The sequence below is a fragment of the Geotrypetes seraphini genome, chromosome 9 (genome assembly GCF_902459505.1).
Source record: "Geotrypetes seraphini chromosome 9, aGeoSer1.1, whole genome shotgun sequence".
In the NCBI taxonomy this organism is placed as follows: Eukaryota; Metazoa; Chordata; class Amphibia; order Gymnophiona; family Dermophiidae; genus Geotrypetes; species Geotrypetes seraphini.
The window spans coordinates 70,304,039-70,319,657 of NC_047092.1; the positions used below are offsets into that span (position 1 = coordinate 70,304,039).

General features: G+C 41.6%; 1 protein-coding gene across 2 annotated transcripts in view; it reads right to left on the minus strand.

Moving 5' to 3' along the window:
• LRIG3 (leucine rich repeats and immunoglobulin like domains 3) overlaps positions 1–15,619 on the minus strand; it is a 159,631-nt gene that overhangs the window by 70,435 nt on the left and 73,577 nt on the right. For both annotated transcript variants that reach the window (XM_033958694.1, XM_033958693.1), the window contains exons 4-5: positions 3,264–3,395; positions 2,682–2,825 (exon numbers count right to left, since the gene is read on the minus strand). In XM_033958694.1, the coding sequence (XP_033814585.1) occupies positions 2,682–2,825; positions 3,264–3,395 (276 nt within the window). The remainder of the gene's footprint in view (positions 1–2,681; positions 2,826–3,263; positions 3,396–15,619) is intronic.

Here is a 15,619-nt window from a genome sequence, read left to right on the forward strand (position 1 = left end):
AGTGCAGCTACATTACCATATGCTGATTAGTGCAGGACTATTGCTTGAGCCCTTATTGCCTATAAAACAAGTGTCAGGATGTGCTAATGCAGCAAATGTTTTTAATGGCCAAGTGCTAATGGTACTTTTGATTGATACAAAAGTTAAATCACTAAATCCAAGTTTATTACATATTTGATATACCGTCTATCAAAGGTTACCTAGACGGTTTACAATACTACATTTTTAAAAAGAATAAAAGAAAAAGGGGTACATTCAAAGTTAAAATATAAAAAATGACTCAGGCAAAGACAAATGGTAACAGTGGGCCCATGGGTAAGGGTAAGTAGAAATACATTGAGATATAAATATAAATACAAAGTACACTCGGTGTGTGTGTATATACCTATATATATATATATATATATACATATACATATATATATATACATATACATATATATACATACATATACATATACATACATATACATATACATATATATACATACATATACATATACATATATATACATATACATATATATATACATATATATATACATATACATATATATATACATATACATATACATATACATATACATACATATACATATACATATACATATACATATATATATACATATACATATATATATACATATACATATACATATATATACATATATATACATATACATATACATATATATATACATATACATATATATATATATATATATATATATATACACACACACCGAGTGTACTTTGTATTTATGTTCAAATATTTTTTTATTATACAGCCCCCTCCCCTGAAGGCCTGACCCCCCCCCCTGAAGGTCTGCACATTCCCCCTCAAAGGTTGACTCCCCCCCTGAAGGCCTGCACTACCCCTTGAAGGACTGCAACCCCCCCCCCCCCCCGAAGGCCTACCCTCCCCACATCCATTTACCTAATTCCAGCAGAGAGCAGTCTGCAGAGAGGATCGCTGGTACTTTAGCGATCCTTGCAGGTTGCCATAGGCCTCAGGAGCTGTCTTCCCTCTGCCCCAAGCCTGTCTCTGACTTAGAGGAGGGGCAAGACCACGGCAGAGGGAAGACAGCTCCTGAGGCCTATGGCAACCTGTAAGAATTGCTAAAGTACCACCTGCCACCGGCCGTCTCCCATTCGTCCCCTTTGGAGATCCCCACAGGAATAAGAAAGTTAAATTAATAGAATACTTAGGCACAGAAAAACAAAGAAATACTTCCAAGAACTGCCCCATAAGAACTGCCTGTCACAATGCTCATTAGTTGAACTGAATAAAAGACAAGTGGATTTAGAAGGGGGACGATCCGCCCGGGTGCACGGCTTGGAGGGGTGCACAGCCGGCCAGGTCCGGGTCATCCTGCCTTTCTTTTCCCCCGGTCCACGCTCGGGGCTTGCGCCTGCCTGGTCCTGCGCCGACGCTCGAATGGTGCCGTCAACTCCCGCGAGTCTTGCGATAACCAACAGCACCATTTGGGCGGCGGGTGTGAGCCCTGTGCGCAGACCAGTGGAAAGGAAGGGCAGGAGGACCCGGACGGCTGTGCATCCCTCCAAGCCGTGCACCCGGGGCGGGGGCGGACCGCCCCACCTCGGTACGCCACTGATTGGGAGGCCGATTTTGGGGTTTTTTAAATTGTATATCGGGCAGCATTAGGCCTCGCTCTTACCTCAATCATTACAGGCGCTTCTATTTCTTGTGATGCGCTGAGCTCCGTCCCCCACCGACCTTCACCCCGCCCTTCCAGCACTCTGATTGGCCAGCGTTCTTTAAGAGGCGGGCCAGTCAGGAGGGGAAAAAAAGAGAAGGGAAGAAGGGAACCTGCTGTGCGATCGACTGGGGTCGCCTGAGCGAACGACCTGTCGATCACGATCGACGCGTTGGGCACCCCTGCTATAGAGCATGGCTCATGAATTCTTTCTAACCTCTCTGCATTACAGATACCTATTTGTTGTAGATGAGTCATTTTTTGGGGGGGTGGAGAAGTGATAGAAATGCTATATTTCTAAGTATCTATGCTGCAGAAGCAGGGACTGATTCTTCCATTGAAAGGTACTGGATTATTTCTTGGGAAGGGTTTACTTTGGAACAGGAAAAAAATTTTTGCTTGGGCGCAAAATGGTGAAAAGGTACATTTGAGTTTTAAAAAGATATGCCAAATCAGACAGGGAGTTCCAACAAAGGAAGAGCAGGCCGTAACACTCTGGCATTATGTTTGCACCACACTAATGGACTGCCAGTAGCACAGCGACATTTAATGCCTCCTGCCTGGCTATTGGCAACTGAAACAGCTAGAACATGATACTGAGCTTGCTATCATAACTAGCTAATACTACCGTGCCCTTTTCTTGCCAACTCCCACATTAGGTTGCTGATGTGGGTTTTAAACCACGAAGGTTGCCATTTCAGCAGAAGAGATAGTAATATGGGCCTGTCTATTGTAGGGTGGAACCCACATTAGTTGTTTAATGTAACATAGTAGAAGGGTCCCTAAACTTTTATTTATAAATATGTGATGTCTTACTTCAAATCCCTCACTTATAGAAGAGCTCTTTATCTTAATAACATTTCAAAACTCTAGTAAACTGTATGCCTTAAAACTGTATGCGTTAAAACAACAAACTGCATGCATTAAAAAAAACCCCCAGATTTCATTATATGATATACTTACAGATGCTGTAAATGGGAGAGTTTAAACATCTTTGGAGGGATGAAGAAAATTTTATTTTTGTTCAATTTCAACACCTGAAGGGAGTTAGACAAATTGTCAAAAGTTCCAGGTTCCATGGATGTTATTTGGTTGCTGTTGATATATCTGTTAAAATGAAATATTAAAATTCATTGATTTTCAACTTCTCATTGAACAAGAGAAAAATGAGTTTTTAGAAAGAAAAAGGTAATTTTCTTCAACCCTAAAATGGAAAAAGCCCTGGGACAATTTGGCTTAAAGAATCCAAATACACATTTGGGAAAATCTAGTCTTACATCAGTGGCTAATTAAAAATATTAAAAGGTAAGAGTGTAGAGAAAAGCTGATTTTCTCCCGAGGGGACACTTGTTTTCACTGCACAGTTAACATAGGATTAGGATCATCTGAATGTCTAAGCAACTAAGCTTAGGTCCACTGGCACAAAAGTGTTCCATGAACTAAGTGAGGTTATTACTACAATTACCTGAAAATGTTTATTTTCGCATTTTAATGCATTCGGCATTTTTAGCTTTGTTTCATAAATATAAACATAGTAATACTTACAGATTTTTGAGTTGAAGAGGAGGAAATGGTGTTTTAAGCTCTGAAATAATATTGTTGCTCAAATCCAAGGTTTCTAGGGATTGAAAGAGTCTCAACTGTTCTGGCAAAATCTCAGTAATTTTGTTACTGGTCCTGCAATATGCAAATGCAAGACAATGAATAACATATTAACAGAGCATTTCTATTCATTTGGAAGGGCTAATCTTCTAAGGGTTAGAACTTGTAAACCTGGTTAAATGAATTCTTAGTACTCGGAATATGCAACATGCTTTAAACTGTCGAGACCTACACTATTTTTCGGACCATAAGATGCACTTTTTCCATCCCCAAAAAGGGGGTGAGTCTTATGGCCCAAATACATCGCACCCCCTTCCCTTGGTACCTTTTTTAAGTGGCGGTGGTCCTGCGTGGTCTCCTGCTGGATGGATGCCTCTTTGAAGAGCGACGCACAATGCAGGAGGGTGACCTTTGCGCTTCCTGCCTGGTCCTGTGCCACTCTGTGATTGGCTGGTCAGGTCGCGCTTCTGCGTTGTGCATCGCTCTGCAGAGAAAGGCAGCTGTCCAGCAGGAAAATGTGCTGGACCACCGCCACTTTAAAAAAGTAACGGGGGGTGGGGGGAGGGCGGCACACAATGTATTTCGTTCATTCATGGTACTACCAACCTGTACCAACTCCTTCAAAATAGAACTCAAAACTTTAACAAGGATAAGTCCTCTTTTTTAGGACAATTTCACCTGCATATATTATAAAGACTAAAAGACCATGATAAGACAGGGAATAAAGTCATGTTATGTATCCTCGTTCTGTAGAACCTCAAGAGGCTTTTTACTGTCAGTTCTTTTCAGAAGCACCGAGACATTAAGGCAGGAAGGAAACAGCCACATGATCTATAATTATAGCAAATACTACTAAGGAACAGGGCCGCTGCATGCCTGAAGCACCACTGAAAATCAGCTCTGGAGTCTGTAGTCAGAAACCAATCTTTCATTTCCGTTAACTGTGGCCTTACTGCTTATACAGCCCTGTCCTATCTGCAGACATTGCAGATTGCATCATAGGTTGATTTGTCCCTCTCCAGCTTCAGGTGATCTGGAACGTACATGTAAGGGTGCCATGTTTTTTGTTTATGCCCTTCCTATGGAATCAACTCCTTGGAGAAATTCATATGGAAGAATCTCTGAACTTATTAAAGACCCACATTTTTCAACAAGCATTTGGGGCTTTCAATAAAACAGGGGATGCAGGCACCAGGCGCACCTATGTGTAGAGGAGGAAAAACCAAGAAAAAAATTCTGAACTAAATTTTTTTTCTTGGTTTTTTCTCCTCTACAGGTGTGTGCATCTTATGGCCCAGTAAATCAATTGCATGGAATGTTGGCTTCATAGAATTTGGACTCCTGAGGAAGACACCTTTATGGTATCGAAATATTGGCCATATTGAGTGGCTCTGCAAAGAAGAGAGTGGATTTGCATGAAAAAAGTGTTTTGCATGAAACAATAAACAACTAAATAATCCTTACATTGCGAGTGGAGGCCATCTTTTTGTCCCTAGTTTTCTTCGCTTGGATCTCCATAGTCCTGAACATTTGCCAGCAACATTGTTTTTACTTTCCTTTATCACAATCAATGTCTATGTTTGAGATCATCATATCCTGACTCCTGATGCAAGAAAAAGGCTGAAACATGGTCAGCAATAGGATGTTTATTAACTTTCTTATTCATCAATGGACACCCTGTGGTTCATTACTGTCCACGGCCAACTCCTTATTCTGTTATAGCACTATTCTAAACAATCAAGCTTCTTCCCTGTTAGCTGTTAAGCAACATTATCTGCGAGCTAGACATTATCGGGCTGATTCTATAAACGGCACCTAGAAAAATGGCACTGGCCATGTATCAATCATACTTACTGTAGGTGCCATTTACAGAATCATGGCTAACAGCGCCTATGTAAAAACGTAGGTGCCAAGATTTTATATGCTACATATAAGGCACCCAAGTTTGGGGAGAATTGCGCTTAATGGTGAATAAGTCACACTCCGCCCATAGAAATACCCACTTAAGTATTAGGTGCCACTAATTACCCAATTTTTCTTTTCTTTTTTTTTTTTTTTTAAATTATTGAGGCTATTAAGCATATTTTGACAATTAAGTTAAACACTGTTTATAGAATCTGACCCTATGTGATTCACTGAGAAGAACTGGGTTCTCTGAACTAAGAGAGGCTATTTATCATCTAGCATAACACTGGACCAAACTGCACAATTACAATCTCAACTATTCTATTTTAAAGTGAGAGCATCTCCAGCAGGAGAAAAAAAAATGGTACTCAGAAGTTGTTTTATGTTATACCAGGAGAACATATCAAGCATGATTTTTCAGCCATCTCCCTCCCTCCCTAACCCCCCTTTTTACTAAGCCATGGTAGAGGTTTCTACTGCGGACTGGAGTGCTAAATACTTTGACACTGTTCTACCTCTACCACAGCTTAGTTAAAAAAAAAAAAAGATGTGTGTGTGTGGGGGGGGGGGGTAATTGTTATATGTTACCTCTCTATATCACCTAGTGGTTAGTAAAGCATCCTGAGAACTTAGGGAACTGGGGACAATTCCCACTGCACCTCCTTGTGACTTTGGGCAAGTCACTTAACCTTCTATTGTCCCAGGTACAAAATAATTACCTGTATATAATAATATAATGATTGTAACCACAGAAAGGCAGTAAGTATATCAAGTTCCATTCCCTGTCCAGCCTTATAGCCTAAGCCATAATACTATAGCTACTATAGTAGTCCCATAATAACTTATAAATACTACTTACACGCTTTTAATAGTGAAAGAACTCCATCACCAACCACCCTTGTATTTTTATGGAATGCACACTGTAATTAAACCAATCAAATTAAATATTTCATTGCCCTTTCTCCCATGTACTATACTGTCATCTATAGCAGTGTTTCTCAACAATTTGTGACAGCAGAAATGTCTCACCAATGACGCAACAGCTGTGATACATTCAACTACATCTGTGATGGTAATTTTGTCCAATGGACTAGAGGAATATTGATCAAGTTACATTGGTTAGTCCAGTGTATGTGAATCTTATTATTTTCTGCACATATGAAAGAAATATATGGAAACATAGAACTGCTCTTAAAGCATATCCAATACATAAAGTACAACTGGAACATCTGTGGTGATCTTAAAGTAGTAGCACTGTAACTTGGAATGCAGCTTGGATTTATCAAGTACTGTTGTTTTATTTGTGAATGGGACAGCCGTGCTAAGGAGGGAGTAGCATTACATTTAAAAGACCTGGCCACTCCGTAAGAATTTGGTTCCAGGATAGAAAAATGTGGTACATGAACCACTTGTTGACCCGACAAGGATATTTTTGCCTACTCTTCATATAAAACTTGGACTGATGAAAAATTTCAGAAAAGCGATGAACAAGGAAGGCAAAGGTTTTTGGGTTTTTTTTTAAATCTAAGACAGATGTTTCCAAGAATAGCTGATGCCAAGATTAAGGAAGGCATTTTTGTCAATCCACAGATCAGATACGTCATCAATGACAAGAGATTTGAGATTTGAAGATCTGTTACTTGGGCCAGATAAAATTGCTGGAAAGCATTCAAGGATGTCATTGAGAATTTTTCTTGGCAGTTACAGAGCACCAAACTATATTCAACTAGTTGACAAACTTCTTAGAGCATACAAAACCATGAAGTACAACATGTGACTGACAATGCACTTCCTCCATTCACACTTGGACTTCTTCCTCGCAAATCTTGGTGCACTCATCGACGAACATGGCAAAAGGTTTCACCAAGACATTGCCACTATGGAAAAAAAGATATCAGGGCAACTGGAATCCATCAATGCTGGCTGGACACTGCACCGAGATGCACCAGACACTGAGTACAAACGAAAATCAGCAGGAAAACACTATTAGCCATAGCAAAATATCAGAAACTTTGTGCATTAAAACATGTTATAGTCAATTAAAGATACCATCATGTTTCTCAAAATTCCTACATGATACAGTCAGTGGGAAGTTATATTTGTGTTTATTTTGAAGGGGTCTATCATAATCACCAGTTTGTTTTAAGGAAGCAAAACTTTTAGAAAAACGTGTTGCCCCGTGTAATGGATGCCTTTGTGGCGATAAAGTAATTGTTCCCTTTCTAGTCTAAGGAAGGTTTATTTTCCCCAACGGGGCTCCGAGGCTTTTCCTCCACTTTGGCTTTGTTATACACATGTTCACAGCTATTTTTTGATATTGTGCTTAATTCTTTTTTTTGCTGTGGGAGATTCTGTTCATTAGTTGTTTTTCAATAGTGAGGTACCACAGGGGTCTGTGCTGGGACTGCTGCTTTTAACATATTTATCAATGATCTAAAGATGGGAATAACTAGTCAGATAACTGAATTTGCTGATGACACAAAGTTGTTCAAAGCTGTTAAATCGCAAGAGGATTGTGAAAAATTGCAAGAGGACCTTGTGGGTCTGAAAGACTGGGTGTCAAAATGGCAGATGACATTTAGGGCTACTTTTACGAAGCCGCATTAGCGGTTTAACGCGCGTAATAGCGCACACTAATTTGCTGGCCACACTAGCCGCTACCGCCTCCTCTTGAGCAGGTGGTAGTTTCTCGGTTAGCGCGGGGGTTAGCGCGTGCTAAAAAGTTGCGTGCGATAAAGCCGCCAACGCGGCTTCGTAAATGAAGCCCTTAATGTGAGCAAGTGCAAAGTGATACACGTGGGAAAGAAGAATCTGGACTATAGCTACATGATGCTGGGTTCTATGTTATGAGTCACTGACCAGGAAAAGGATCTAGGTGTCATTGTTGAGGATACATTGGCTCAATGTGCGGCTGCAACTAAGAAAGTAAATAGAATGTTAGGAATTACCAGGAAAGGAATGGAAAACAAAGATGAATATGGTATAATGCCCTTGTATTGCTCTATGACAGTGGTCTCAAACTCAAACCGTTTGCAGGGCCACATTTTGGATTTGTAGGTACTTGGAGGGCCTCAGAAAAAATAGCCAATGTCTTATTAAAGAAATGACAATTTTGCATGAGGTAAAACTCTTTACAGTTTATAAATCTTTCCTTTTGGCTAAGTCTTAATAATAATATTGTCATTTATAGCTAAAGAGACATATGATCAAGAAACTGTTTTATTTTACTTTGTGATTATGATAAACATACCGAGGGCGTGGTGTAGAATAGGTACAGGTGGATCAATTTTTTACTGAATCAAGATTTACAAAGACTAGTGGACTCTCGATGAAGTTACAGAGTAATACTTTTAAAACAAATAGGAGAAATATTTTTTCACTCAGCGAATAGTTAAGCTCTAGTTTGGAACACATAGCCAGAGGATGTGGTAAGAGTGGTTAATGTAGCTGGTTTAAAAAAAGGTTTGGACAAGTTCCTGGAGGAAAAGCCCATAGTCTGTTGTTGAGACAAACATGGGGGAAGTCACTGCTTGCCCTGGATCAGTAGCATGGAATGTTGCTACTATTTGTGTTTTTGCCAAGTACTTTGTGACTTGGATTGGCCTCTGTGAAGACAGGATACTGGGCTAGATGGATCATTGGTATGACTCAGTCAGGCTATTCTTAAGTTTTTCTTGATGCCAATTTCAAGTCTCAACTGGCCCTGAAACTGGCATCAGGAATTCAAGATGTTAGTTTAAAAAAAATGTGAAAACCTCTCTTAAGTACAATTTAAAGGGATAAAAGGGGCCAAAGCCTTCAGAAACAGCAGTCAAAAGAGTAATTATAATCACGAAGACATCTTATAACTTATCAAATGACACAATAGAGCTTAAACACAATGCTTGTCTTAGAGCATCATAATACAAATACAGATTCAAATTAACACATAATTACATAATGAGTTTTGTACTCAATACTGTATTTTTAGAATGCTCGTACTTAAAAGCATTTTGAATAAATGGAGCAAATTACTTTTTAACCACAGCTGCAATAATAATCTGGTTAATTAAAGCTAAGGGTTAGATAACAGGTCATATAGCTTTTGGTTTGCACATTATTATTTTGTTTATAAGCTAATTACTAGCAAGGTATTAAAACTGCCAATTACTTGAACAACAAATAAAAATTTTCCAAGCAGAAGTGTGCAGGAGCAGAAGCCAGCAATTTCCTGAACCATACACCTACTAAATTACAGAGTGAAAGTTTTTAGTTATGGATACAGCTTGCACAGTGCCCTCACTGTGTCAGTACTACTTCATAAAACAGACATTTCTCATAACTGGCAGGATAATAGCCCATGTATCAAATTTTGGGTCTATCCTAATGGAACTGAATAAACAACATAACCAGTTACACAGAAAGCCACTCATTCTAGAAAATACTAGTATTGATGAAAAGATACTGTATAGTAGATACAGCAATAATTTTTTTTCTGTTCCTGGGTATGTAAGAGATGTGGAATAGAACGTTAAATTGAATAGTTATTATAGGGTGGGTTCTATAAATAGCACTCAAAACTGGGTGCTGGAAGAGATTAACGCTAAGGGGCTCATAATCAAAAGGGAAAACGTCCAAAAAACGGCCTAAGTTGGCACTTGGACGAACATTTCTCAAAAACGTCCAAGTGCCGATAATAAAAATGGGGTTTGGATGTATTTCTAAACGACCTAAGCCTTCATAGTGACGCTGAACGACCAAAGCTAAAAAGGGCGTTTCGGAAGGCTTGTCGAGGGCGGGAGTTGGGCGGGACGTGGGCCGACTTAGACTTAGTCGTACAGCATGTATAACCAAAAGTTTTACAACAGAGCCTAGACGGAACTTGGACATTGTGACTTAAACCATGTAAAAACCCCACCCCCATAAAAATTTTAATCATAACTAAAATTCTGCCTCCAGACCATCTTCACCTGGCCTCCTTGCATAGGAAAGCCTAGTCGTGCTGCACACAGGTGTCTTAAACCATCTTGGGGTTGTGTTATGGACCCATGCCCATAAGTCCTTGTAATCACTGCATTGATATTGAAACATGTGCACTCCCCTATTCACCCCAAAACCCTTTTGTACTGGCATATAAGTGGCTCCTGCAGCCATAAGGGCTATTGGGTTGGTAGATAGGTGGGTCTAGGGGATTCTGGAGGTGGTTTGGGTGGCTCACCGTAACCTATAAGGGAGCTGTAAGGAGGAGAAGCCATGGCACCTTTTGTGAAGTTCACAGAAGTGCCCTGTAAGGAACCCCACTATTTAGGTGGCATGTCTGGGTGTGCAGTCCATCACTTTGCAGACCCCTCCCACGTCCAACAGGGCTTGTTCTAGGCGTTTTGGACTTGGACGGAAAGTTGGATGAAAATGTGGTATAAAGATGGACGATTTAGTGGCTTGGATGATCAGATCGGCAGGATGTATAATTAGACGATTTTCGAAACGAAAAAAAAGTTGGACGTATCTTTCGAAAATGTGTCTTAAGCTCTTTTTAACTTTGGACGATTTGCGAGATGGACGTAAACGGACTTAGAAGTCCCTTTCGATTATGCCCCTCCACGGCTCTTATTCTATAAAAGAAGCCTACAGTTAGGCACTTAGATTGGCGTGTCTAGACGATCTATGCTCCTAACTTTTTTGTTGTTGTTGGCTTTAATCAGCACTGATAATTGAAAGTGCCATTAAAAATAATACAAAATATAAATAATAATTTGCCGGTAGACGCCTAACTCTGTAGGCACCTACCACCGAGGTAAGCCATCTACAACAAGGCACCTACCAGCGGATTTGGGGTGGAGTTTGGGTGAGGAATAATTTAGGCACACTCATTTAGGCCAAGAAAACCCTGGTCTAAATGGCGTGCGTTTATGGACTCAATGCCTATCAGTACCTAATAATTGTGCCAAGTGGTTGATTGATAACAGCGCCAAACGGTGCCAAATAGTTATATGCTGCTTATAGAATCAGAATCTGATTCTATAAAGGTTGCTCTTTATAGAATAGTACTTAGCCCTGATTTCAGTTAGCAACCTAACTGTGGGTACCAGACTTCACACACAACTTTTCGAAGTGCCCCTGACATGCCCATGCCCCACAAATTACCATACTCCCTTTTGAGTGCCACGTTATGGGATTTGGGCGCCAAATGTTATAAAATAGAATACAGCCAGGATGCGCGTGTAAATCCTAACTGGTGCCATTTAACATCAATAATTGGTGGTTAGTGGCCAATAATTGCTCCTTAGCAGTTCATTAGCCAGTTGAGTATATATCTCAGGATCGCACCCAAATTTAGGCATCTGAATTTGGGCACCATATACAGTATAGGATCTGCGATTGTGATGTAAGCATGTGTGTGTGTGGTTTTAACCTTACTTGAGTACCATGCACACATGAATATATCACACTTGACTGGTCATGTTTTTGTCTAAAAATTACAAGTAATGCAATTGTAATTTCTTTTAAACTGTTCTAACACAATACACATTGTCTCGATAGGTGTTTACTACCCACAACGCAATAGTCTTCCTTATTCTCAAAATGAATTACCCTACTCTGTGGAAATGATAGACAGCTCTCTTTTGCATATTAATCAAGCATGTTTACTTGCAATGGGTTAAACATCTTTGGCAAGAATACAGTATCATCTGTCTTAGTCATAAAGAGGTACTAATAAAGCACAAGCCCACTTTTTGTTTGAGGATTTTCAGAAATCTATCAAGTGTTATGTTACATTTTAGGCCAAACTATCTTCACATTGCCATGGTTTCATTTTATAGGTCTTCCATCCAAACACCGAAGCATACCATGCTATTTCAGGAACAGAAAGACTTGAATACCTAATTCCCAAACCACAAATCCCAAATTCCCAAACTTAACCAAACCCCAAATCCTTTTGAAAAGCAATTATTGTTCAATACTACCTCAAATAAAATTCAACACACGGTTCTTTAGTATAGAAAATATATGAAAATATATCCATTTATAATGTCTGGAAATGGTACAAAGCAAATTTTTTCCCTTTAAAAAAAACACTAAAAAACATAACTAGGTTGCAATAAAACTCCAAATATTTAAAAAAGTCACTTTAATAAAGCAACTGGAAAGTAAGTAGGATGTTGTCACATAAGTAATGTAATGTTAGCAAGGAGGTACTATTGTCCTGGTACACATCTTCAGTGAGTTTCTACCTTGAGTATTTTGTTTAGATCGGGAAGCCCAAATCTTCAAAAGAAAATTCAGAAGATGAAGGCAATAGAAAATGGCTAGTAAAATTATACAAACACCTGCAATAGAAATCTTATAATATGATACCAGGTTTCCCAGAAAATAAGACCTATCCCGAAAATAAGCCCTAGCATGATTTTTGGGGTAGGTCTTAATATAAGCCCAACCTCCGAAAATAAGCCCTAGTTGCTGTTTCAAAAATGGGTTAACCCACACCACTGTGCACAAGAAAACAACAGAAAAACAGCAAAACGAACAGGAAAAATGCTTAACTTATCTTCACTAGCTGGTATCCTTGCTCACAGACTGTTGTGAGCAAGAATACCAGTTAGTGAAGATAAGTTAAGCATTTTTCTTGTTCTTTTGCTGTTTTTCTGTTGTTTTCTTATGCACAGTGGTGTGGGTTAACCCATTAAAAAAAAAAAACATTTTGTATTTTGTGGAGTTTTTTGCCTATGAGACAGAATTTAACTGATATATAACCCACTGGGTTGCCATTTGATATTGAAAGCATTTTTTAATGCAGTTGAGGCTTTTTCTCCACTATTAGTAAATGTGCTTCAGTGGATATCTTCACCACTAGGCTAATAACATTGATATATTTTTTGAGACTGAAATCCTTCTCTCATAGAAATACACTGGATATACAAGAGCTGGTCAAAAAGTATCAGACCTTAATTTTTCTTGCGTAAACAAATAAAGCTAGGGAGGCATGGTTTGGTGCATGTATGTAGTAGAGAGTTGCGCGGGGACAGAAATCCCACCCGTCCCCACCCGTCCCCGCCAAAGTCCCACCCGTCCCCACCCGTCCCCGTGAGGAATCCCACCCGTCCCCACCCGTCCCTGTGAGGAATCCCTCCGTCCCCACCCGTCCCCGCGAGGAATCCCCTCTGTCCCCACCCGTCCCCGCGAGGAATCCCCTCCGTCCCCGCCCGTCCATATAAACTTCAGAAATAGTTATTTCATTTAATTATGCTACTGAATTAAAGGCTCTGGTAGAAACCATTTACAAATAAGCAAAAAGACTTTATTAATTTGAAAATATTAATTGGGAAGAATACATACTTTGCAAATGGGTTTCTACCAGAGCCTCTAATGTTTATAAATTTTTATAAACACAACTAATATACTACTTTATCCTGAAGCAAAATAAAAAAAAATAAATATAATTCTTTTCCTACCTTTGTTGCCTGGTTTCTGCTTTCCTCATGTTCTCATTCAATTCCTTCCATCCATTGTCTCTCTTCCTTCTGCATCTTCCATTTGCTCTGTTACTGTGCCTCTCCCTTTCTTCCCCCTTCCAAATTGGTCTGGCACCCATCTTCTTCTCTCCGCTCCCCCCATAGTCTGGCATCTGTCTTCTTCCCTGCCAGCGTCTTCTCCCTACTCTCTCTTCCCCATTTCCTTTCAGCGTCCTTCTCCCCCCATCTTCCCCATGTCCTGTCAGCGTCCTTCTCCCCCCTCTGTCTTCCACATGTGCTTTCAGTGTCCTTCTCCCCCCTCTGCTTCCCCATGTCCTTTCAGCGTCCTTCTCCCTCTCTGTCTTCCCCATGGCCTTTCAGCGTCCTTCTCCCCCCCCCCCCCCGTCTTCCCCATGTCCTTTCAGCGTCCTTCTCCACCCCTTTGTCTTCCCCATGTGCTTTCAGCATCCTTCTCCCCCTCTGTCTTCCACAAGTGCTTTCAGAGTCCTTTCCCCCCCCGCCCTTCCCATGGCCTTTCAGCGTCCTTCTCCACCCCTTTATCTTCCCCATGTCCTTTCAGCGTCCTTCTCCACCCCTTTGTCTTCCCCATGTGCTTTCAGCATCCTTCTCCCCCCTCTGTCTTCCACAAGTGCTTTCAGAGTCCTTCCCCCCCCCGCCCTTCCCATGGCCTTTCAGCGTCCTTCTCCACCCCTTTGTATTCCCCCATGTGCTTTCAGCGTCCTTCTCCCTCCTCTGTCTTCAAGTGCTTTCAGCGTCCTTCTCCCCCCCTCCTTCTCTACCGCCCCGGGTGCAGCACAGCCGGCCAGGTCCCCTTACTTTTGTGGCACTTCCCCGACCGACTGACAACAGCCCCGGTCCGACAAACCTCCCTGCCCTTAACTGCGAATCTAAATTACCTTATTACAGCTGCTGTAAGAAGATAATTTAGATTCGCGGCTACAGGGCAGGGAGGATTGTCGGACCGGGGCTGTTGTCGGTCGGTCGGGGAAGTGCCACAAAAGTAAGGGGACCTGGCCGGCTGTGCTGCAACCGGGGCGGGGTGTGGCGGGGCGGACCGCCCCGCCCCTTGGTAGCCACTCGAACCGCGAGGCTACTCTCCTCCTTACCTGCACTGCCTGCAGCACAGAGCCAAACGGAAGTCTTCCCGACTCAGTCGCGCGGCTCTTCTCTCTACCTTCTCTGCTTGCAGCACAGAGCCGAACGGAAGTCTTCCCGACGTCAGCGCTGACGTCGGAGGGAGGGAGGGCTTTAAGCTTTAAGCCCTCCCTCCCCTCCGACGTCAGCGCTGACGTCGGGAAGACTTCCGTTCGGCTCTGTGCTGCAAGCAGAGAAGGTAGAGAGAAGAGCCGCGCGACTGAGTACATCCAGCCCCGCAGGAACCCCGCGACCCTCGGAGGCGTCCCCACGGGATCCCCGCGACCCTAGGGGCGTCCCCACGGGATCCCCGTGACCCAAAGGGGGAACCCGCGGGATGTCCGCGGGTCCCGTGGGATTCCCGTCGTCCCCGTTCCCGTGCAGCTCTCTAGTATGTAGGCGACCCTAATGCACATTCTTCAATTTTTTTTCCCACTTACAGAAGCTGTCAGTCACTGGCAGACTGCCAATGAGTGAGGAAGTGTGAGCGCCATCCGATTTTCATTTTTGACAAAATTACAGAAAAAGTTGAACAATGCTACTGCATTAAATTTTGTGTAAAGCTTGGCGATTCCCAAGTGGAAATGATCCACAAGATTCAACAGGCCTTCGGGGATGAAGCAATAGGCACCACACAGATAAAGGAGTGGTACAACTGCTTCAGACATGGCTGCACATCAGTGGAGTGAAGCACGTTTTGGTAGGCCCTGAACATCCAGAAATGAGATCATCATTGACCAAGTGAGGACCCTGGTAATGCAGGATCGTCGAATCACAATCAGAGAAATTGCAGACGAGGCGAGCATCAGT